The 25,750-nt window shown below is 45.0% G+C and overlaps 1 protein-coding gene across 5 annotated transcripts; it reads left to right on the plus strand.

The window, feature by feature from the left end:
* Positions 1-8,084: 8,084 nt before the first annotated feature.
* On the plus strand, positions 8,085-24,822 carry vstm2a (V-set and transmembrane domain containing 2A). Of its 5 annotated transcripts, none has more exons than XR_009524327.1 (6): positions 8,085-8,572; positions 9,435-9,601; positions 18,406-18,456; positions 18,578-18,920; positions 22,749-24,384; positions 24,505-24,822. XR_009524327.1 is itself a non-coding variant. In XM_060045089.1 (5 exons), the coding sequence occupies exons 1-5, from the start codon at positions 8,494-8,496 to the stop codon at positions 22,850-22,852; spliced, it is 744 nt and encodes a 247-aa protein (XP_059901072.1). In that variant the 5' UTR covers positions 8,085-8,493; the 3' UTR covers positions 22,853-24,822. The 5 variants fall into 5 exon arrangements, 1 of the variants encoding a protein (XP_059901072.1); XR_009524326.1 differs by having other exon boundaries at positions 22,749-24,240; positions 24,283-24,822; XR_009524328.1 differs by having other exon boundaries at positions 22,749-24,240; positions 24,385-24,822.
* The last annotated feature ends 928 nt before the right edge of the window (positions 24,823-25,750 follow it).

A 25,750-nucleotide genomic window follows, 5' to 3' on the forward strand; every position in this document is an offset into this window, starting at 1 on the left:
CCTCAGCTCTTCTTGAGCCCATGCAGTGTTTTCTTTGCTTCGGGAGACAGATTTTGTAGAGGTTCCCTGTGGTGTCCTCAATTGGTCTCCCGGTAATTTTTTTAAAGGCCTTCAATAACTAAGGATGTGTCGGTTTGCTTTAATAACTGACATATATAATAACTAAAGATGGGTCAGTTTGCTTTATTAACTGACACATGGAATAACTAAGGATGGGTCAGTTTGCTTTGACCTTTACTACAGTGTGTGTTCTGATCGTCTCCATGCTTCCCTGTGGCTTCTGATTCCGAAGCAAGATTTTCTTTTGCAAAGAACATTTCCATCCTCATTGGTCCTTCAGTTTACCCGAGCAGCCCCATCGGATCGATAATGTTGCAGCAAAGCCAACCACCCCGCTCTACCCAGGGGCCTTCCACAGGCTCCTCCAGACGAGGACGCAGGGTTGCCGAGGTTACAAGCCGGTTTACTCTAGAAGTTTGTAGTTAACGATACATGGCCTTGTGCTCTGTGTTCCATGCTAGGAGATTTTTTTTGTGTGTGGTGATGATGGCTGGTGCACACTGATGACTCAATGTGCAACAGGTGTGCAGTCTCACCAGCCCCAGAGTCCAATCAGACTCAGCCAGGTGAGGCCGCTTACAGCAGCGATCATCCACAGCTCATTCAGCCATGAGGTCACACCCTCAAACAGCTCAACTTCATGGTATGACAACAGGCAGCCACACTTGCTCTTGCACTTGCACTAACCCTAACCCTTGTCTGTTGGACCAGAACCTGTGCAGAACATTCAGTGCTCGGACAAAACCTCAGAAATAATCACCTATCGGGGAACATATAAGATGACTCGACATAAATAAAGAATAAATAAATATGCCCAAATCGGGGATCTAAATCAGGCTCTAAATGCAGGTTTATTTCACAAGTTCAAGTCAATAATTTCAATGCTCTTTGCTTAAGGGTCTGACCGCGTTTGTAAGTTCTGCTTTATACTAACCTGTTAAACGGAAGGATAAACACTGCTTGATATTAATATTGTTTATGATAAGGAGGTTGACTGGTTCTAACATCGCCTCCCCCCCCAGTCCAGTGCCTGGGGAACATCTCCAGGTTCACTGCTGGTGGGCAACAAGAGTATCAACCTAGCATGAAGGTCCCTCTGTGAAGGAGGAACATTGGAGAAACCCCAGGGAGAGCGGTGAGAACATGCCAGCTCCACACTTGAGCTCGGCTGGAGCCCAGGACCTTCTCCTGGGAGGCAGCAGAGCACCACCCTGCCTCGAGGTGTGTTGGATGGGAGGCTGAGGCTAATGGCCTCGGTCAGGTCAGTACTGAATACCACCACTGGGTGGCGATGTTGTAAATTAGTATGGAATTCACAAAATACTTGGCCAGCCTCCTATTTATTATTTATAACTTTGCAAAAAATAAGAGTATATCTGCAGATGACGTAGTGTCTGGGAGTACATTATCAGAATAAAAAAATATTATAACTCCCAGACATTTAGAAACCTAATAGCCAGATTGATAGACATAATGTTAGCATGCCTATTAAAGCTGATTGAGATTGATTGCTTATCTAACAACAAAAAGGCGGTCAAGATATATATATTTATTCATGGTAAGAACCCACTCAAGGTTAGCCATTGCAGATCGATTTCTATATTTATTACTTGTTTATTTTATATTTAAACAGGCTTTACCCATCACTCACCTCAGAATAGATCTATCACTAAAAACTGTAGATAATGTTACTGATAATAAATTAGTAATATTTTAAATAATAAGTGTGTATTACAGAAGCAAACGCCAGATCATCAAAATGACTTCTTGAGTAAGAGTATGAAAGTATGAAAGAAAGCCGAGAGGTTTCATTTTCTTTTTTTAACAAAATTTATTTTTTAACGCTGTTTAAAAAGTTAAACAGCGCTCACATGTAACATAATTTTAAACTTCATGGTTCAAACAATCATTGCATTCTCGAATGCTCATGCTCATCAAAAAGACTATGGCCATGCTCTTTTCTGTTTTTTGGTAATTTATTAGGAAAGTCTCATTGAAATCAAAATCTCTCTTGCAAGAGAGACCTGAAACAATTAAATGTATATAAAATATAACAAATTAAAGCAAATTATAGAGATAAGATCAATCCAAACATTGACTAATAATAATTAGGTTAATGTTCACATTTAACAGTCCCTCAAGGGATGAGTCGTTTAAGTTCCGGATTTCACAGCCTTCCCAGTTCTACTTTTGAGGAACATTCAGAGCCATCTAATCATGTGATGTAGTGTTTATTATATTTTAATTGGGTTAAGGCTGTTAGATATTTTGCCAATTGTAATATACTCACCTCATTTCACTCAACTGAACGTTGAGTTCAAACAGTCTTTTTATTTTTTGAGATTGAACAGATCCACAGTGTTGAAACGACACCTAAAGCTGTTCAAATCCGGCGTTGCCTGACATTTGTGGTCTAATCGACTGGCTGTGTGGAGCCTGATCATTTTGAAATGGAGCTGATTATTTCTTAAGTTACTAATGATATCAGCTCTAGAGAACTTGGTTCGTATTAGCATACAGCGGCTAACAGGCGGTAGGTTAAAGTGCTCACAGTGAAGTCTAATCTCGACTGCTCCTTCGGCCTCACCGCCTCTCAAAGTGCTCCAATGTAAGAGGAATGGAGTTAACCACTCAAGAAACATCATCTCAGTTGAGAGGAGACAAGCAGAAGCTGCTACTCGCTAAAGGAGAGATTGGGCTAAAAGACCGAAGGCCTTCAGAGTGTGCCAGGGTGCGGTTCATCAGCGTATCATACCGGTCCACCGGACCCCGTGGCGTGACGGCCTCGCACTCGGCCTCATTGGGTACTCACACGTGAAGCTCAGGCTGCAAGTCGGCAAGAGGTCCTTCAACCACTCTCAAATGGAGAGGGTGCCATCCCCGGGTCCACGGTCCACATCGGGACCACGTGGTCTACACCAGCACCACACGGTCCACATCAGGTCCACTCGCCCCGGAGGGGTTCTGACCTGCTGTGGAACCCGTTGCCACGGCTACAGACGCGGTAGCCGCGTTGAAACGCATCATCCAGATCCCTCATGCAGGAGTATGATGTGTGTTTAGCGTCTGCATGATGGCCTGTTATGTTAGTATCTTAGTATTGTGAGTGTAACGGCTAACCCTGGGAGACCTCCTGATATCCGGCTGGCCCTGGCTGGGCACTGATTGGCTTCAGACTTGCGTTGTTCCAAAACTCCATGTGGCACTCCAGTGCCAATCAGAGTGGCGCCCGTGAACTTGCTGAATCTGGTTGGAAGTAAAGCAAAAGCGTATTGCTATCTGAGTTAAGCCTTCCGGCCAGTTTGTAACATTTATATTCAGTCTAGGATCAAAACAGTTTTGATTGCTTCCCTCTCCTTGGGCGCTGCCATTGTTTTTTTAATTTGCAGACTGCGGCATTCCGTCCTCGGCCTGCTGATTGGTTCTGGGGTTTTGGCATTTTGAATCTTTTTTTTTTTTTTTTTTAAAGCAATGAGGCCCGACTGACTTCCAGAGATAAACAGAATATGTGATAGGGGATTGTCTCGGGGGCGAAGCCACAAAGCAGGTGACTACCTGCCCTCCCCAGTGAGGATCACCGCCAGCAGAAGACCACTAGACCGCCTACTCTCCCCCGGGTTCCAAGGCAGACGCTTTTGGTTCAGAGGTGGAGGGTGAAGCCCGAGCACTGAGGCAGAGGTTCATCCAGGGGAGCGAGCTGTAGACCTCTCCCTCCCCTCCCAGGGGGCCGAGGGCCACGTCCTGGGGGGCTGAGGGCCGCGTCCCCGCCCACTAGCTGCTCCCCTTCCGAGGCGTCTCCGCCCACACGGCGTATCTCTGTCCACTAAGGGGAACATCGCAACACTGGCAGAGCTTCAGAAGCTCCGGCACAATACCGCCTCGTACACAATGAGCTTGTTCTCCTGCCAGGTTCCCTCACAGCGGAACACTTGGTCTTCAAGGTCCTCTTCATCCTCCGCAGAAGATGAAGAGGACCTGTGGGTGTGATGGGACTCTCTTTGACTCCGCAGTCCTCAGAGTGACACAATGATGCTCAGTGTTATTAGGGTTATAGAGGTTTAGAGGAGAGGAGGTCTAGAGGTTAAGAGGAGAGGAGGCCAGGAGGTTTAGAGGAGAGGAGGTCCAGAGGTTAAGCGGAGGTCTGGTGGCCAGGAGGTTTAGGGGAGAGGAGGTTTAGAGGAAAGGAGGCCAGGAGGTTTAGAGGAGAGGAGGTCTAGAGGTTTAGAGGAGGTCTAGAGGTTTAGAGGAGAGGAGGACAGGAGGTTTAGAGGAGAGGAGGTTTAGAGGAGAGGAGGTCTAGAGGTTTAGAGGAGAGGAGGTCTAGAGGTTTAGAGGAGGTCTAGAGGTTTAGAGGAGAGGAGGTTTAGAGGAGAGGAGGTCTAGAGGTTTAGAGGAGAGGAGGTTTAGAGGAGAGGAGGTCTAGAGGTTTAGAGGAGGTCTAGAGGTTTAGAGGAGAGGAGGTCTAGAGGTTTAGAGGAGAGGAGGTCTAGAGGTTTAGAGGAGAGGAGGTCTAGAGGTTAAGAGGAGGTCTAGAGGTTAAGAGGAGGTCTGGTGGCCAGGAGGTTTAGAGGAGAGGAGAGGAGGTTTAGAGGAGAGGAGGTCTAGAGGTTTAGAGGAGGTCTGGTGGCCAGGAGGTCTAGAGGTTTAGAGGAGAGGAGGTCTAGAGGTTTAGAGGAGAGGAGGTCTAGAGGTTTAGAGGAGGTCTGGTGGCCAGGAGGTTTAGGGGAGAGGAGGTTTAGAGGAGAGGAGGTCTAGAGGTTTAGAGGAGAGGAGGTCTAGAGGTTTAGAGGAGATCTGGAGGTCTAGAGGAGGCCAGGAGGAGGTATACGCCACACGGCGTATCTCTGTCCACTAAGGGGAACATCGCAACACTGGCAGAGCTTCAGAAGCTCCGGCACAATACCGCCTCGTACACAATGGGCTTGTTCTCCTGCCAGGTTCCCTCACAGCGGAACACTTGGTCTTCAAGGTCCTCTTCATCCTCCGCAGAAGATGAAGAGGACCTGTGGGTGTGATGGGACTCTCTTTGACTCCGCAGTCCTCAGAGTGACACAATGATGCTCAGTGTTATTAGGGTTATAGAGGTTTAGAGGAGAGGAGGTCTAGAGGTTAAGAGGAGAGGAGGCCAGGAGGTTTAGAGGAGAGGAGGTCCAGAGGTTAAGCGGAGGTCTGGTGGCCAGGAGGTTTAGGGGAGAGGAGGTTTAGAGGAAAGGAGGCCAGGAGGTTTAGAGGAGAGGAGGACAGGAGGTTTAGAGGAGAGGAGGTTTAGAGGAGAGGAGGTCTAGAGGTTTAGAGGAGAGGAGGTCTAGAGGTTAAGAGGAGGTCTGGTGGCCAGGAGGTTTAGAGGTTTAGAGGAGAGGAGGTCTAGAGGTTTAGAGGAGAGGAGGTCTAGAGGTTTAGAGGAGAAGAGGTCTAGAGGTTTAGAGGAGAGGAGGCCAGGAGGTTTAGAGGAGAGGAGGTCTAGAGGTTTAGAGGAGAGGAGGTCTAGAGGTTTAGAGGAGGTCTAGAGGTTTAGAGGAGAGGAGGTCTAGAGGTTAAGAGGAGGTCTGGTGGCCAGGAGGTTTAGAGGTTTAGAGGAGAGGAGGTCTAGAGGTTTAGAGGAGAGGAGGTCTAGAGGTTTAGAGGAGATCTGGAGGTCTAGAGGTTTAGAGGAGATCTGGAGGTCTAGAGGTTTAGAGGAGAGGAGGTCTAGAGGTTTAGAGGAGAGGAGGTCTAGTGGTTTAGAGGAGATCTGGAGGTCTAGAGGAGGCCAGGAGGAGGTAAGGACGGTGTCCAGGGGCGCCTCCAAGGGGCGACCACCATAGATTGACCGGCCAGTCCAATGGCCCCCCTCGCCCTGCCGTACTCCTCCTTATGCATCTCATAAACAGCACTGCTATCGTTAAGTAGATAGGCAGAGAGGGGGTGGTTCTTTATTGTATTATGCTGTAAACTATGAAATGTTTTCTGTGTTATTGAATGTCCAATAAACATGTATATTCAAAATAAATCAAATTGAATAAAATGCAAAGCAGTTGGACTTCTCCCTGCTGTTCTCACAGGGATGTTTTAATCCGATATCCACACGGGAACCGCGGAGGATTTAAACGTATTCCAAATGTAATCTGCAGGGACTCCACTTCAGTGCGAATGCGAGTTAGCCAAGAGGGTAACATCGGTAGTCCTGGCCACTTCAAAAACAGAACTATTGCATTACTCCCATTACACATTACTACATCACTCAATTATTTTTACATGACATTAAGAAAATATAAACGGTACAGCAGCATGCCAAATAATCAGTGAACACTAACAGTGTTCACCCTGGAATAGAGGAGGAAATGTATTCTGTGATATGCTTTCTTTCCCTGACAGCAAACAGAAGTGAGTGATTTTGCCAAATGCCCTAATGAACTAACACGTGTTTCTCTGTCTGGACACCGTTCTGCAGCCCTATTGGGTTCGAGGGCGCAACATATTGTACTTTCCCTCTTCCTCCATCACTCTTCCCACCGTGTGTGGTATCAATCTCAAAACGTCCCTCACATTCTTCCCGGCCCCCTGTGGCCCCCCCATGAGAGTGTCCTGCTGGGCGGGGGGCCAGCAGCACCACGGACAGGCGATCCGTCACCAGACCCATGCTGCCCCATCTGTTACAGAGGCAGATCACAGCCCACTGACATCACTCTGACTCTGGTTAGAAGAGGCTGCAGCTTGACCAGTAGAACATTCCTGCTAGTATTGTTCTGAGTCTGAGGCGTCAGTATCCGGGCGTCTAACACTGACCTGTTACTGGAAAGGCCTGTTGATTTAATTGCATTTAACTTTTATTTAACTAGGTAAACGTCTCATTGAGATTAAAATCCCTTTTTCAAGAGAGACATGGCCAAGAGGGCAGCATAGAACAGACGATACATACATGAAAGGCCTGTTAACAGATAACGGCTCACAGCAGGCAATTAGTGAGGTGGACAGGAATTCATCGCAAAACTAATATCAAAATATTATAAAATCATGTCACAATATCATATCAAAATGTCCTATCCCAATGTCTCCCTACGAAAGTTTCAGGCATTGATTGACAGGTGGGAACTGTGTTGTTCAAAGAGGGTGTTTGTCAGTTGTCAGTTTCTAAAGATGTTTTTTCTAAAGGGCATTGCCCTGAGATCAATGGACATAGTTTTACCTCGGCCTGTGTCCTTATGGGTAATTTAATACATACTGTATATTGAGGTCCATGCATTCATTAGTGAATGTAGTTGATGTGGTCGGTTCGCAGCGGTATATCTCAATTCAATACACGTTCTTAATGTATTGATCAATTGATCAGCTTCTTAATCAATAGATCAATCCAGATCCAATCTGCTCATCAACTGCCCCCCCCGCCCCCCCACCCCTCCACACACACACACACACCCCACACACACATACACACAACCCCGTCTGGAGCCAGAGGTCCTTCCCGTCTGGAGCCAGGGGCCCCCTCCCGTCCGGAGCCAGAGGCCCCCTGTCCGTCCGGAGCCAGGGGCCCCATCCCGTCGGGAGCCAGGGGCCCCCTCCCGTCCGTCCGGAGCCAGGGGCCGTCCGTCCGTCCGGAGCCAGGGGCCCCCTCCCGTCCGGAGCCAGGGGCCCCCTCCCGTCCGTCCGGAGCCAGGGGCCCCCTCCCGTCCGTCCGGAGCCAGGGGCCGTCCGTCCGTCCGGAGCCAGGGGCCCCCCGTCCGTCCGGAGCCAGGGGCCCCCTGTCCATCCGGAGCCAGGGGCCCCATCCCGTCCGGTCACCACTGGGCCCTGCACCACAGGGGCCCTCCCACTGACGTCTCCTCAGAGCACCACCCTCACAGCAGCACCACCTCAGAGCACCACCCTCACAGCACCACCCTCACAGCAGCACCAGGGGGCGAGAACCCTGACGTCTCCTCAGAGCACCACCCTCCCAGCACCACCCTCACTGCAGCACCACAGGGGGCGAGTACCCTGACGTCTCCTCAGAGCACCACCCTTACAGCACCACAGGGGGCGAGTACCCTGACGTCTCCTCAGAGCACCACCCTTCCAGCACCACAGGGGGCGAGTACCCTGACGTCTTCTCCCAACACCATCCTCACAGCAGCAGCACCACCTCACAGCACCACAAGGGGCGAGTACCCTAACGTCTCCTCAGCACCACCCTTACAGCACCACAGGGGGCCAGTACCCTGACGTCCCCTCAGCACCACCCTCGCAGCACCACCCTCGCAGCAGCCCGTCTCCCGCACAGCGTCGTGGTGCCACATCGAGGAGCAGCAGTAGTGAAGAGCTCCCGATCTTCGTGGAGCAGCATGTCCCCGGTCCTCCGGTCGTCTGCGCTCCGCTCCCCGGTCACACCGGACTCTATCTGACATCGCTGCTGTTTTTTTTTCTGCGTTGAGGATCTGATTTCGTCCCTTTCTGCTGATCATCGACCTGCTCGTTGGAATGATGTGGAACTCGCACGACTCTGTTGGATTTGCGGTCTTAGCCGGGCTCTGTTTCCAGATGGGATTCTCGTTCGAAGGTAAGAAGTGAACAGAATGTCTGATCGTCAGACGAGCGGACGAGATGTAACAAGTGCAGACAATCTGAAAAAATACGCGTTTGAAACCGAGCCGATAACGAAGGATATGCCTTCAAATGGAGACCTTCAATACACGCTAAGATAAACCCTTTGCCCATTTGTCATTTATGGTAACAAAACGCAACTGGTGTTAGAAATGAACTCTGAGAGGTTCGGCTCAGAACACATGAAGCCCATTAGGGCTGCCGGACTTCGACCATCGTGATTGCAATTGGCCTGGACATGAATCTCTGAAGACATTTGTTTCAAAGATTCTTACTGTGAGTGGAAAGTGGGGTTGGTGTTAGAGCAGACCACCGAGGGGTTCAGCAACATGGAGAGGACGGCAGAGAGGCTGCGGGAGGGGAGGCTCCGCAGCCTCTCTGCTTCATGCAGCAAATCTCCTGCATTCCAGACTAAAGAATAGGTGGAGGCTGAATGTTTATTTGTACGTCTATCTCTGGATTAATACATTGATTTGACTAGCCTTGCGTCAAGGCATGTTGAGACGTTTTCCATCAAAACATTTTTTTTTTAAATAATCATTTTTTTGATTACTTTTAATTAGCCTAGCTATAAACGTTGTTAAGACTGAACACAAAATATACACAACATACTCAAATGTGACGCAGCGGTTTCAAAAACAAGAGAATACCCGACGTAGAGAGAGTGACTTAAAATAATTAATAAAGAACTTCCATGGTCCACTTCCATCTCACGTACTAATCACAGTCCCACATTCGGGAGTGTGTGTTACTGTTCACTGATGACCAAGGCCACCTCCTTCATCGCCCTCATGTCTCCCCCTTCCTCCCCTCTCCAGGGCAGTTCACAGATTTTCCTTCCAACACCACAGCCTTAGAAGGACAGAACATCGAGATGGCATGTGCTTTTCAGAGTGGGACGGCGTCTGTGTATCTGGAGATCCAGTGGTGGTTCTTCAGAGAGCCTGTTCCCTCAGACAGCAGTGAGGACGTTCATGCAGAAGAGGTATTGCTGGCATTTCCTTTTTCTTTTTAGTGAGTTGTATGAGCAATATGAGCTATATTGTTCTATTGCAAAACCTTCTACCTCACGACTAAGCTCCATTTCCAAGGCAAGTGTCACAATGCATTCTCCTTCTGTTGCAGTGGTCTGTGTTAGACACCTGATGATGCTGTAAATACAGAAAACAGTGCTCCCTCCAGGCTCAGTGTCATGCTACATCGTTCTGTTGTTGAAACCTTCCCTTGGCTATTTTCAGCATTCCAAAACCATACTTTGTAAGAGCAACGATACTATAAAGAAGTGAATGGTAACTATATTGTTAGTCATATTGTCTAAAACAACACATTTACAAAATGACGACACATTTACAGCCTAACAGCAAAATGGCAATGGGTGGGCGGGTTGGTAATAGTTAACGTTAGTTTGTCATAGATCATCGATAAGGGAAAGATCTCCATGACACCTGAAACCCTGACTTCAATCAGCCTTAAAGTAACACAGGTTAAGGCCTTCATTTGAAATCCAAAGTCTACAATGGTACATATGTGGTTTGGCCTGTTTTCCTTTAGTTGTATAGATGTCATGTGGATCATCCCGGTGTAGACAAGAACATCTGACAGGTTTGAGAACATTGAGGATATCTCTGATATTTCTCTAACACTCTGAGACGTGTGTCTCTGGGTTTCGAGTGGTGGAGCCTGATGTGCTCAGACATCCAGCCCTGCCCCTTCTTGACTGCGAGGGTACACGGTGTACATCGGTAACAGATATGACGCACATGTGTGGGCTCTGAGACGTTCATGTCACTAGAACAAGCCGTGATCATTAGGCTATTGTTGTCGGCACACTTGCGTCACCGCATTTCATCTGGCTTCTGATCCGACGAGGCGAGCAGATGTTGCCTGCATCGGCCTATCGATCCGGACCTTGGACTCGTAACGTCTCCTGTCTTGCATGAAGGATTATCTGGAATGATTTGGTGAGGAAAGTACCACTGGTGATCAGATATATATAAATAATACATTAAGATTCAGAGAGCGGTGAATGTGCTTCTTTCATTAAATGCATCTTTCATGGTTGTTTTAAAGTGCCTGTGTTTTAAGATGCAGTGAATATTCCACATGTGTCCAAAGGGAGCGAACAAAGAGACATTGGAAAAAGTTACTGAACTAAACTGAGATTGTGGTGGGATGGACCTATATTGTTATCATATAATATTATTATTTCCTTATTTCGCATAATGACGTCATACAGGAGAGATATCAAATAATTGGTTGTCATAGTGATTCTGTTTGTAATTATAATGCTTATGCGGACCCCCAGCAAATGATTTTGTCAAACTACTGAGTGATCAGACTTAGATTATATTGTGATCTGTTGAAGTAAAGAAGTCAATACTAAATAAGATTCCTAATTGATCCTAATTACTTATTTCTATATTAGAAAGTAGCGGTTCTTCCCCGAGACGCCTAAATAACACTGATTTAACTCAAAGGATAATAAAATGATATAGAGTATTTCTACAAATAAAACAATAAAAAATGGAAATCTCTAGAATATTGTCCCCAAGTAGTTTTGTCTTCCTTGGTTAAAGCACCTGCATTTTTGACGAAGAATCATGCTTCGTATATTTCATCAAGGCTACTTGATGAGTACAATAGTTGTTGTATTAAATTTAAACATTGCGGTTTGATGAGTGTGCAGGTGCTCAACTATTGGCTAGCAATGTGCCGACTAGAATTGAGGAGAACATACTGCCCCGTCAGGGTTTGGCTCATGAGGCAACGTCAAGGAACAACCGGTACTTTACCCACAACGTTCCAGTTCAGATCGGAATGCTGTGAACTGGGATCATCCAGAAGCTGGATATTGGTGATGGATTTGGAGGCACCATCAAGAGCTTTGCTATTCCACAATATGCCAGGTGGAGAAATTCCAACAGCTGAAGCCTTAGATGACCTTCCCCTGCTGACCAAAGTTAAACTATTCTAAGTGTGCAGGACAGATTCTATAGGAGAACAGTTTGTCAGAGTACACTCCGTCTGAGGGACTCTCCATCAAAGATACACTGAGCCCACAGCGGTCTTAAGTAATACAATCTATTATTGAGGATTGAGCTGCTTCTGTAGGAAGTCTGTCGTGGATTCCATCCATCTACAGCCAACATCACTACACAATTTCAGCCTGGAGGAGAGCTGAGAGCATCGACCCAGACAGTCCTGTGCAGGAGGGGCAGATAGACCCCATGGATACGGCAGGACGTCCCAGGATGATGTGACTGAGGACCTTATTGGAGGGGGGGGGGGGGGGGGCAGGGGTGGATAAGGTGCAGCAAATAGAAGAAAATAATAAGACCCTACACAAAAGATTGCATCTATCGTTTTTCTGTTGACGTAAACCATATAGTGTACAAATAGAGGAATGGAGAAAGAGAAATCTGAGAAAAGGCTGTGTTTGGACTGGCTGCTGGTGAAGGAGTTAGCATCGATGCTGCTGTTGACGTAGCTTAATCTGATCTCCAGGCCAGTACTCCGACGTAAGATGAACTAGGAAGGCCTCGAGGGCTTTCCTCGAAGGACAATTCTCGTCATGGGTGTTGCACAATCTGATTGGGTGTTGCAGAATCAGATTGGTTGTTGCGGAATCTGATTGATTCAAACTGATCCAATCAGGTGCAAAGTAGGCTTCACTGACTACACCTCTTGTCATTCGCTGCAGACGACCCCCTCTCCAAACCTCGTGAGCTGGGGAGTCTGGTCGGACTGAGCTCCATGTAGCAGGAGGGGTTCACGTCCCACTCTGAGCTCCTACCATGGCATCCCAGTCATTAAAGCTCTCCTCTCGGCCACCTTTCAGCTACAATAACAAGTGCCTGCTGGCTCCTTTTAGTTTTATGACTCTGATTTACCAAGAGGGCCTGCAATGGGCTTTTAAACTTCCGATTGCATGATTGAAAGCGTCCTGTACAGTATAAATTACAGTATATATTCCTGGTCGCTGCCTTGGTTTCAGCATAGGGAACCGTGGTTTATTGGTCTCAGAGGGAATTAGGATGGTTCTTCTCTGACCTAATAATGTGTAAGGTGCTGTGAACACAGATCCAATTACACACGTTTGCATGCATACATACGGATTATGCACAGAATACAAACCGTGCTACTGTTGCTAATAATAATTATACGTGTGTTACGTTATTTCCGTCTTTTGGACTTTGGAGACATGGACCTAAGGGACATGAGAGCACGGCCTGTGTGTCTGGCAGTGTGTAGTGGTGTGTAGCAGTGTGTAGTGGTGTGTTGCATTGCACAGAAGTGTGCAGTGGTGTGTAGCGGTGTGTTGCATCGCATAGCCGTGTGTAGCAGTGTGTGTCGACGGTCAGGGACCAAGGTCCTCAGGACGTGTGCATCAGAGTCTCTTCCAGCACCTCGGCTGCAGTCTAAACGCGTTTTCTTCTTCCAGTTTTCCCCCATGCCCTTTTGATCCGAACTCATCAGATAAGCAGTGATGCAACAAATTGCCTTAAATAAGTCACTCAGGAAATTAAACATGTTGAACCCTGCTATCCTGGATTTGTATCGGTCAAGAAAGTGTATCTGGTCTGATTTAGTTGGAACATACTTTAGGCGAAAATTTAATATCCGTAACACATTGAAGCAATCAATTAAATTGAATCTTCAACTAAATCATTACTTTTAATGTCCTTATTTGTATTCGTGCAATGTTGTTTGATAGTCTTTCCTAATGGATTATTTGATTTTAAACGATCAGAAATAATGAATAAAATAACCATTAGTAATAAGTTCTTTAACACAGTTAAAGCTATCATCCTACCGCCCGGGGGGACGCTGAACCATGTCAACCGCCTCCACCAATGCGAAACAGGGAGGTGTACACAGCCTGGATGATCGGAGAGATGTGCAATGAGAGGAAAGATGAAAATAGAAGGCAACACATTTGGAAAAAATAACCCCAAACTAAATAGACACAATCTGAAGGGTTTAGTTGGTTATGATAAACGTTGCGAAGATGAGTTTGCTTAAGGAGTGGACAGAGAGTTAAGGCCCAAAATGAGTACCAAGCCATAGAAGTATGAGCCCCCTAAGCTCCTCGTATTGCCGGGATAATGGAGCTGTCAGAGGTTTCCGTCTGAACACATTGATTCTTCTTTAATTGCTTCAGGCCTGCAGAGGCAGAAGAGAAGTCAGAGGATATTACATTTAATGTATTGTTGCAGTAAAACAGCTGCGGCGCTGATCAGACGTTGATACGTACTCATGTTCAGTTGGTGGCAATAATCCTTTTATCAACGGAGGCCAACAGCCAATGATTACTGCCTCCATGGCCCTCGTAACTCACTGAGCCAGGCTCAATTTCCAGGTTAGATCATTTATTGTACTTTGCAAACGTTTGGTGGCCGGCCCGTTCTTTATCTTATCTCTATCTCCTGTTCTCATGTTCCCTCAATGATATATTCAAAGACATAGACATTGTGTGGGAGACGTTAATCTATGAGTCATGTGATATAAATCAAAGCAACAGTTGCTTTCCATTTGAAAATTGAGAAGCTGATATTTAGTTAGCTATGGTTGCACTTTAATATTACTGGAATGTTTTTCTGTTTCGTTGCTTAACATTATCACATTTTCTGTCACTATTTATCTGTTCTAGCATAGCTGATTCTCTTTATGGGTTAGCCGGTGGGCAGATTCAGGTTGTTGGGTAATGTGGTTCAGACTGGGCCCAGCAGATTCAGGTTCTTGGGTAATGTTGTTCAGACTACCCAGGGGTACCTAAGCTATTGTTAAGGGTCTTCTCCGTTCAGTAGAGGATTCCACCAGCCAGTTGGACATGTTTCTGATAACCTACCGAATCACTTCGGTGGCTTGTTGGATGTCTAAACTAATGACTTGTATCCTAATATATTTGTTAGATGATGTTTGTCACAGACTATGGAAACCTCCATGTTTCTTCTATTTTTTGTATACAATAATGTTTACCTGTTTTACTTGTAAATCCTCGTAAATTTGATGTATTCTAAAATGCCTTTCACATTATTAGTCCACTTTGTAAACCAATACTGCTGCTACACATGTGGTTTTTCTTTTGGATTAAAAGGTTCAGAGAAAAAACTCCTGTTGTGGGTTTTTGGCACTAATGCCAAGTGTTTTATCATGGTGGCCCCTAAAGCTAATTATGCTTCACATCATGACGCAACAGAACCAGTGTTGTGACAGCATGTCGTAAATCAGGACATGAATTACGAGATGCTATCAAAGAAGATATATACTATGTTCGCCGAGCCACACAGAAGATGGATTTGGCATCCTCTTTTATTCCATATCATTTATATGCATAAATGCTCGGATTAAGATCCACATGTACTCCTATGTGTTTGTGTCTGATGAGAAAGAGAAAGATGATAAATCAGTAAACAATCCCAGAGCTGATTCAGTTCATTTTTCACTTTGGTCCTTTGAATCGTCTTTTGTTAACCTAATGACTTCCCCCGGACATAAATGCCTCGTGTCTCATGGATTTGCTATTAGGACACAAATGTATTGATTGGTCAGTGGAATTGCGATTGGTGTTTCATCACAATAGGCCTGAAGAAAAGGTTTAGAACTTCTAGAAATCCCCTTTGACGGCCAGTGTGTGTGATGGACGTTCTGGCTCATAATGGCTTCCCTGCATCACCATGGGGGGGCTTCCCAGCACAGAGGGGGGGGGGGGGGGGGGGGGGGTCCAGCCAGCCATGCATCACCCAGGGGGGATCCAGCCGTGCATCAGCCAGTGAGTGCTGCACTCTGGTCTTGGGTGAGTTATCACACCCCACACACACATGAGAAGCACTATGCAGTGAATTGTTAATCGTTCTTCTAGTTCTGACGTTGGCGTTGGTTAACTAACCGTGTTGCTCGTGCGTTCTACCCATCATCACCTTGGAAATCACGCTGAATCGTGGTTACTCAGCCAGCTTCACTTTAACCTGAGGTCTTCATGGCGTTAAATCTATTTTAATTCCTTTTGTACTTCATGCATATTTATATTCTATTGGTTTATGAATATTGGGTGGAAATGAGTTATCGATAGAGGTTGCATTGATATCCTGATGGTTTGAATTCTTCGTGGCGGTGACCGGTGAACGGTTCCTCTTCTGTCTTGCCACACACATGCTTCTTTGTGTGTATTATTTTGTGCATTCATTGAGACTCTTTTTTCGGGATTATGTTTTTTGTGTCTTCAGTGACATCATTTTACCCTTATTTGGTGCATGCTGCAATCTGCATGCATGCTTGCATGTATTGTTGCCTCGTTTCCACGTGTACTTTGCTGTCCTCATCATTATATTAGAACCATTGTACAGCCGTAAACAGGATGAGACTGAGCCGGCTGACCCTGGGGTCAGACGCTCGGTAGATAATGCTCTGGATACTTCATTGGCTCACAGTCAGTTTTTATTTAAATTGTGGAAATTCAGAGGAGGATTTTTTTCAGAAATGTTTTAGGAGAGAAAGTAAAAACATAGTTAAAATAAAAATATGGATATCCTGCTGGTCATAATGGATGCGTAGCATTATGAGGTAAAGGTTGGTATATTCTTATTTTCAATCTACCAGTCTAAACATGAATACAATTCAAAGAATGCTTTGACCATTGCTTCTGAAATCCCTGGAGAGAGTAGTCTGTGGGTTATACAGATACGCCTATGTAGTTTAAGAGGTGACTTAAAGGACCACTTTAGACCCCCCCCACCACCACCACCACCACCACCACCCCCCCCCCCCCCCCACCCCCTCAAAGTGGTTACATTTGTGATGACTATTTAATTCCCCTCTGAAGCACGAATCCAAACATCGGCGTCCGTATAGCTCCACGGCCTGAAGGGACATCGTCTCTTTCTCTACGTCTGACAGCTTATTTCCTAAAAGAGATTTGTCGCATTGAGATTCAAAGGCTTGTGATCATATAACAGAGGCAGCTTCACCTGGGATACTTAGGAGGAGTAAAGCCATTCTACATCAAGCAGCAACGCGCTTTGTTGACATTTCAGGGCTTTGAAGAACCCTTCCTATTATCGAATACATTTGAATGACAAAATGATTGCATGAATTACACATTTTCCATCAGCCCTTCCTCTGACACATTCATTATTAAAACAAACACCTTAAAATATGTAGTGCAGTAGAAATAGGGAGCAATCGTGTTCTGGAAGAGTTGATGAGGTGAGGTCATCTTGTGTCTGTGGGGAGGCAGGAGGAGGTAGAGGCTGAAACACGCATCCTGGAAACCAATTATCTAAAGATGCCAAACTAATAATTAGACTGTCAAATGTAGCGTTCATAATATGTGTCTTCATCAAAAGTGTTTATTTCCACAGAATCTTTTTGAACAAAAACATATTTTGAATTCTCTTCAACAAGATAAATAAATACACACATCAAGTTGCCTCTGTAATGTCTGTTTGCTTATTTTAGTGTCAAGAAAGGAACAAAGTAAGAATTTTGAAAGAACACATGAGGAGATGCCTCATGTCATAGCTGTACTGATAGAAATGTTTCCATCGGTTCGTTCATGTGATCAGAAAGCATGCGTGAAGGATATGTTTTTTGGGTTTATTTGATAAGCAATGAACAGAGAGCCATAATACTGGGACACCCAATTGAACATGCGCCTTATGGCTGTGGGTTGATACAGCTCCAAAGTGCTCTCTGGTGGACCTGGGGGACATGTCTGATGGGGGGACTTAATTGTCTCTGTTTATCATGGAGGAGGTGGGAGGAGCTTATGGAACGGGATTGTCCCTCGTGGTGCATTACATCGCTAAACGATTCAGCTACTTCTAGCTCAGCTTGTTTGGTTTACCTCCCCAGCGCTGGGGAGATGCACTGGCTGCTCTAGTCTCAGTCGCATTAGCCTAGCCTAGCAGTGTCCTTATGCATATTCAAGAGGGGTTTACGCTTCCTCGGAAAGCAAGTCCTCATTATTGTGCAGCCAGTGTACCCTGACGTTGAAGTGCTCTCCCAGCAGTTAGCTGGTAGGAGGCTAACACTTCAACACCTGGTCATCCTGAACACTGCGGCGCCTCTGTGAGATCCTGGGCTCCTCATACTTCATCTCCACATCCTCTTCGGTCACCTCGTTGATACCTTGTTGGTCCTCATGGATCTTGGAGCTTAGACCAACTCCTGAAAATGGGTCATCCAATTGAACAGTCAATAGTCATTGAGAGAAAATCGTTTTGAACAAATTACCACGATAGGATGATAGATTGATGACTGATTGTTCGCATTGCATTGAGGAACAGCTACTCTGTTTCTTTCTGTTGTAACGCTCAAAAGTAGCTCCACCAAGTCATTTATTCTGTGCTGACCGTCTGCCAGAGTACATACATGTTTGCGTAGCGGGGGTGATTCAGTTTGTGAATGAATTGACTTTTTACTCCAATTTGATCAATTTCAAGCACAGCAAATACACAGACGACATAACGTCCACCTTTGATATTTAAACAGTGGCCCGCAATGGAGTGTTGAGAATATTCCTGGTTTTGGATTGTGGTTCGGACCATCGAGGTGAATATTGCTGTTGTTGAAGAGGATGACTGGTTTTCAAATGCGTCATTCTTCAGTTGTTTGTGACTATTAATTGAGTCAAAGATCTTATTTTGTGTCAGTGTGATACTTGAGACATTTCAGAAGATGGCTGCTTTACTACATCACCCATATTAGGGTAACGCTACCAACCGTTATACATACTAACCCTATAAACTCGTATTTTAGTGACCTGGTTTATTCTGTTTGTGTTTGCAGCTGGAAACCCCAGTAGAGGTGGACCCTGACATGGATGGGAATAAAATAAGTGTAAGTTTAGTTCACACTTTTTTCCATCAAGTGAAAATGAATTTTATCACATGTACCATGACATATTCATATTCATGAAAAAACACGGATATAACCATTTTGTACCCTTTGTGTGATGAAGACGGTAAAAGTCCAGGGCAACGACATCTCGCACAAGCTCCAGATCTCCAGGGTCAGCAAGAACGACGAGGGGCTCTACGAGTGCCGGGTCACTCTGGCGAACTACGGGGAGCTCCTGGAGCACAAAGCCCAGGCGTGGCTGAAGGTCAACAGCACCCTGCTGCGACCCCAGCGGCCAACGCTGCCCGTCAAGAAGTCCTCCCCCCTGCATCTCACCGACAAGAAGCCGCGCAAGCCCAGCTCTCCTCTGGGGCCAGACACCATGAGCGGTGGCGACCAGATGGCCGGCTCAACATCCAGCTCCCGGGAGCCTTCCAAGTCGGCCAAAGACATCCCCAGCTCAGGTAAGAGATCCACACACATCCCAAACTCAGGTAACAGATCCCAGTCTAACAAAGACATCCCCAGCTCAGGTAAGAGATCCACAAACATCCCAAACTCAGGTAACAGATCCCAGTCTAGCACACACATCACCAGCTCAGGTAAGAGATCCCAGTCAAACAAACACATCCCCAGTTCAGGTAACAGATCCCAGTCAAACAAACACATCCATAGCTCAGGTAAAAGTAATTGCGCTTGAAACATAATTTTGAGGTCAGAACAGCAGGAGCGATTCGATTTAGTCTAAGAACTGGAACACAGTTCTTTAGTTTGTTCAGCACCCCGGAGCATTTCCTTTCCCTGCTCAGTTGGGTTGAGCCTTTGTGAACCTGGAGGACAGCATGCGGAGACAGGCCAGATAGAGGATGTGGTCACGGCTTGCAAGCAAACCGAACGTGTTTCAGAGAACAGGACTCAACTTACAAACTATGGCTTACAACAAATACAGTACGTGCTAACAGTGAGTAGGTTGGCATGCTCGTCTGATGCGTCTCTCAAATGGAACCTGACTGGTGAACATGTCCCCTAACCTTCAAAAAGGCCTCTCTTGAGGATATCTGGAGGCAGGGCGTTGGAGTGACATGCACCACGCATGCTTCTACTCCCTCTATCAATTCCTCCACAGTATTCAGGTCAAACTGAATGTGCTCATTCTGTGTGCATCGGTCTAACATTTAGAAGATTGCAGCAACTGTAATTATACATCCACGCAGCGGAAGAGGTTACAACTTTTCCCTTTTTAGATGCTATTCAGTTCCCCAAAAAGCTTTTATATTCAATTACAACATACAGTCCTTTGTGTACACATTGTTGCCCTCCCAAACCAAACTCGAGGGAAGATGCATCTCATAACAAAGGAGCTGCTTATTGGAACCAGCGACACACAAAGAATACAGCATGCCTTAAAGGTTCACATTATCATTCTACTCTTCAAACCGGCCTCGGGACAAAATGGGATTTTTTTATCTGCATTGCCTTTTTACTACTGATATGCTATCATTTTGGGGCACTTCTCATCTTGACTGCCAATTATTTCCCTGCTGGTTAGCTAGTTGAAACAGAAAGTCCATTATGCTGGGAGAGTCGTATTCACCCTAAAGCACAACAAAGAGGCATGGAGATATTACCGGCTGCTGAGTGGAGGTGAAGAGTTGAATATTCCCCTGGGCTACAGAGCGGGACTTTATTAGGCCGGAATTATGCTGACAACTGTGTTGTAGGATCTTGTGTCTCCTGCGTCTCACACCATAAGTGCCTGCTTGTAGCTGTGCAACTAGTCTGGCCCAGTGTGAATCAAGCCACAGAATGAGGGCAACAGAGTTCTTTCATTGGATAGGAGGTTTGAGGCAGGTGGGCAATAAAAGGCAAATGCACTGTGATTAAATTGAATTTGAACTAGTGCTCCAAATTTCCCTTTTCCGCATTGCTGCATCTGTAAACAACAAGGCCCGCGCCAGCTGGGGGAGAGGGTGACTGGTGAGGGGAGAGGGCTGGGGACGGCGTCAGACACATTAGGGAGGAAGCTGCTCTGCACTGCTACTGCCTGACTGTGTGTCAGCTGTTGTTAAATCCCAACTCGACATCCATCCTTCCTGACATCGTTGTTTTCACGCATCCAGGAGGAGAGGCTTCATTTAAACATCGTCTCCTTTGGGCAACGCTCAAAATACATCTTAAACACTCTGAGAAAACATTGAATCACAGAGGCTTTCATCAAAATGGAAATTGAATGTGTTCAGACAGATGCATAGATTATCAGAAAACATATTTCTAAGATAGAAACTGTGATTGTTGGCAATCTTCTCCCGAAGAAATGCGTGTGTGTAGTTAACCCTCTACCAGAAACTAGTCAGTGTAGTAAGTCTCTACCAGAAGCTAGTGAGTGTTGTAACTCTATACCAGAAACTAGTGAGTGTAGTAACTCTCTACCAGAAACTAGTGAGTGTAGTAACTCTCTTCCAGAAACTAGTGAGTGTAGTAACTCTGTGCTCAAGCTGCAGAGCTGTGGATGGAGCTGAATCATACTTCATTTCAACATAAACAATAGAGCCTGTCTATAGACCAATCAGGCAGGTCGTCATTTTTATAGTTGGCTGTTATCACGTTGACATTTTACTACCCCATTGAGTGAGCGGCTCTCATCCAATTAGATGGCCTGGTGTTCAAAGCCATCATGTTCCGTTTTGTTACAGGGTATCAATCTCATTATTCCTATTCAACATTGTTCCTCTTGTATTGTATCTTATTTTAGCAGATTTGACAAAACAGATGAGATGCTTCCTGTGTGGTCAATGGGAGCTCTTCTTGGTTGATTTTCCCCACACAGCTGGTTTACAAGTGATGTCTCTAGAGGAAAAGTCTCTCTTGGTGGGGGGAGCTATTGCAGGAACTACACAATAAATGTTGTTGGCTTTCTTTAGATGTGCACTGTATGTAGCCCACGTACATACTGTAGCCCTGTGCTTTGTACATCTCCTGCACTCAGTCCAGTAATCAGTGCATCCCCTGTACTCAGTACAGGAGATGAACAAAGTACAGAGCTACAGTTTGTGACAGTGGAGGAAGTGGTGTGCTACACTGAGCGGGCAGGAACTGGGGCCGATGGGACTGAAGTTTTTAGCTGTTGACATGTGACATTCTTCCACTATGGTTATGCATTATACATCTGTTGCTCAGCCAGTCGTTGAGATGATCAACCAACTGATCAGCCAACCAGGTACTCCGTGGGTCAGCAAACTATCCAAGCAATAACGGCATCTGTTGAGAGTCAAGTCCGAACCTCTAGATGGAGAGGGATTCTCAGAGTAACATGACGACATGCTAAGTCAGAACCTCTAACTTGAGAGGGATTCTCAGAGTACCATGACCACATGTTATTCTGAATGGGGGGGGGCGGTCATCAAGTCTACTTGGTAAAGAAATTGAAATTTTAATGCACATTTGATCCATACTCCCAAAGGTTGTACGTACGTACGCTGTACATGTGAGGAGATGGTCAGACCTCGGATCAGATCTCAAACCGCATCAGTATCGGACAACCCAAACCCGAACCCACACAATGCTCCTGAGGTAGATTGTAAAGCGGGAACATTGCGGTGGTTTACAGGGGTTTCCCTGACATCTTTGTAGCCCTCAGCATAGCGTTAAGGAGCATCAGCTTATGGTAAATCAGTCTATTATTTTACAATACAATGTCCTCCCCCAAATGCCCCCGAACTGTTTTCTTTATCCACTCTCAGTTGTCGGGCTGTAAATCAAGCTTTCCTCAGTCGAGTAGTGTACATTTCAAGTCTAATTTGGGCGGCAGCAGCTCAGGAGGTAGAGCGGGTTGATTGCTAACCGCAAGATTGCTAGTTCGATCCCCAGCTCCTCCTAGCGGAGTGTCGAGGTATCCCTGAGCAAGGCACCTAACCCTCACTGCTCCCGAACAAGCTGGCTGTCGCTTTGCATGGCTGACGTCGCCGTCGGTTTGTGAATGCGTGAATGTGTGCATGAATGTGTGAATGTAAGGCAATATTGTAATGCACTTTGGATGGCCACTGGTTACAAAAAAGCGCTATATAATTGCAGTCAATTTAATTTCCAGATCACTGGTCAGGCGAGTGCAGTAGAAGTGAGAGACAAACTCTATCACGGATAGGACATGCCTGATATCCAGCGCTGATAATCACAACTCCTTAAATAGAGCGTCATGTATTGAGCTGTTGGGTTGTCTTGTACATAGCGGGAGGGTTTGGTGGAGGAATGGACGACTAGAGAGCGTCTTCACCATGTGTGCATTGTTCCTACAGGTACCAGAACCTCCTCAGGCGGTGGACCCACTCTTCTTCTTCTTCTTCTTCTGGGGTGTGGTTTGGCGAGGGAAGCCTTATTACCGTTTCGAGGGCTACCATAATTTGCATCCCAATGCACTCTCCTGATTGAAGTGAAAGAAAAGCCTCTTACTTCCGCCAAGTTGGTCCCTCCTCTCCTAGCCACTAGCCACTAGCCTCCTACCCCACATTGTTCTGAGCTACTGTCAACATCAGTCACCTTTACAGAGGTTGGATTTCCTCATCCAACGGATTTCTACTGCACATCTGTACTTCAATCTTTCAAGTGAAATATGGACACTGTCTCTCATTGACCACCTCTTATTAAAGACTAACATTGTCATTGTTTATTCACTTTGTTTATTTGTTTGAGATCATTTGTCCAGTATTCAGATATTACAAAGAAAAAAAAGAGTCTATATTTGTGTAGTATGTAATTACATTATAGATATATAAATATATAAATACGTATTTCATAAAAAAAACTAAAACTGGCAATACAATTTGTCAGTTAACCATAGCTTACACTCGCTAAACCAAGTCATTACATATCAAACAGTAGGTCTACAGTTTTATCCAAGAATTGTGAGTTTAAGAAAAGAAAGTATTGCTGAGATTCCTAATTTAGTTGGAGTAATTTATCTTTATTCATAATTTCAACACAAAAATACACAACCTCTCCTTTATTAAATGATCTCTATACATGACTTAGTCTTTTGTAAAAAGAATGTACCATGCTATTTTATGTGCTACATCACAAGTATACCTCTGATGTTTACCTTCTTGTAACTGTCTATTCTATTTGTAATACATTACGTTTGGTGTGGAAAAAAATGCCTATGTTGTTTTAATTTGCATTTTATCCCAAATTGATTCAATAAAACCCAATCTAATGTTTATGGGACCATCAGATGAAATGCTAATAATTCTACCAGTGAACCATGCTGTCTTCACCTGACCCTCGGTAACAACACACATAGCTTTGGCTGCTGTGCCTCTCGTCTTGTGTTTGTTCTGATGACGAAGGGGAATACACTAAGATGAGGAGAGGTGACCCCGGATATTAGCTTATTGCTAATGACTTGTTTACTTTATCTTAATGCCAAAACTTGCAAACATAAATGCGCACATTAAAACACACATACCTATATAACACATTGATCACAAGTGGATTTTCACAACTCTTGCATTTGTACCCCATCGTTCTGTCATCTACATTTTCTCAAAACCTGTTTTAAAAGCATGTTTACAGTCAATGGCAAAGTCATTGTTGTTCCAAATAGTTTATCGTGTGTGTGGATCAAATATATAATCAATTCTCTTTATTTGAGAATGCTATTTGTTGTCTTGAATCTTCTCACCAGTTTTCTTTTCAAGAAACCAATGTTATGTAGAAGCTGATCTAAATTTCCCTGTGAATAAAGGAAAAGGAATCTAAATCACTGGGATAAGGGATGTGTACAGGGGTTAGGTGAAGGTAGGGACCGGGGTAAGGGTTGTGTACAGGGGTAAGGTGATGGTAAGGGGTGTGTACAGGGGTTAGGTGATGGTAAGGGTTGTGTACAGGGGTTAGGTGATGGTAGGGACCGGGGTAAGGGTTGTGTACAGGGGTTAGGTGATGATAAGGGGTGTGTACAGGGGTTAGGTGATGATAAGGGGTGTGTACAGGGGTTAGGTGATGATAAGGGGTGTGTACAGGGGTTAGGTGATGATAAGGGGTGTGTACAGGGGTTAGGTGATGATAAGGGGTGTGTACAGGGGTTAGGTGATGGTAAGTTTGAGCAGAAATTTATAAAATCAATGTTATTTTGCTGAATAAAGATAATTAAAAAAGATTGCTCTGCTGTCTTGAATGAATGTTCTTTAGAAATTAAAGAAGACGTGAATAATGACAACAAACATGTCAAGCTGTTCATTTGTATTTGAATTTGTTTTCCAAAAAAGGGCAAAGTTTGACATACAGAAGAGTTTCTAAGATCACATTGACTAGAATTGAAAAATAATACCTGCATTGTCAATAAATGATGACAAATAAACCAAGCTGTTTATGCAATGTATTCTGCTTCGATTAGTCAAAAGGGCTTCATTTTAATAATACAAGGTAATAACTGGGTTATAATCCTAAAGTGATGCAGGTGGCTATGATTCTAAATATGGGCTCCGTTCTTAATTCTAGTGGCCCTGCAAGCCGGAGTTGCTGCAGTCATTTAAGTTTGTGTTGGTTCATCTGCACAATGTTTGTGTGACTAAATGGGACTGCTATGGTTTGAAACAACCCAATCTAACAGATTGGATTCAGTTGGAAGAAAGGTTTATGCTGAGATCCCCAAAAACGGGATTTGGAAATCTGGTTGAAACATTTGTTTGAAGCACATCACAAAATTAAGTCAAATTAAGAAAAGATCCTTGCCTTGGTTTTTTAAAGGAGAAGAAAATGCTTTTGTAAAGCATGTAAATAATGTTAGCGTGATGTGAACATTTTCCAATTCACCTTTAAAATACAGAGGCCACTGATACGATTTGATATGTGTATGAGTTTCATCGTGTTATGTAAAAAGCAACAAAGCAGTTTGTTATTTAAAAACCTGAGCCTCATTTCTAAATAATGTATCTTGTCTGCGTATGCAGTCCTCGCATGTCTCTGTAATGGCCGCCGGCCGCCAGGAAGTGGGCACTGGAGAGTCATTTAGCGATCTCTCCCGCTTTGATTTGATACAAGAAACAGAGACTTATTCATGATGGATGGCTATAATTGGTGCTTATAGTTTACTATAATGAGTTCACTGTGACTTTCTGCTCCAACTCAAAGGGTAAGAAGTGAGAAGTGTCACAAGGCTTCTGTTCTGTTCTGCTTCATATGCTGTTAGATCTTCTGCCAAACAGTAATAGATGTATCGGTGTCAGAGTCCTCAGTTTGTTCATCTGCCAAACAATTACACTTGTCATTGTTTTGTACATACTGTGTGAGGCTTCTGTACTGC

The sequence above is a fragment of the Gadus macrocephalus genome, chromosome 23, assembly GCF_031168955.1.
Source record: "Gadus macrocephalus chromosome 23, ASM3116895v1".
Taxonomy (NCBI): domain Eukaryota; kingdom Metazoa; phylum Chordata; class Actinopteri; order Gadiformes; family Gadidae; genus Gadus; species Gadus macrocephalus.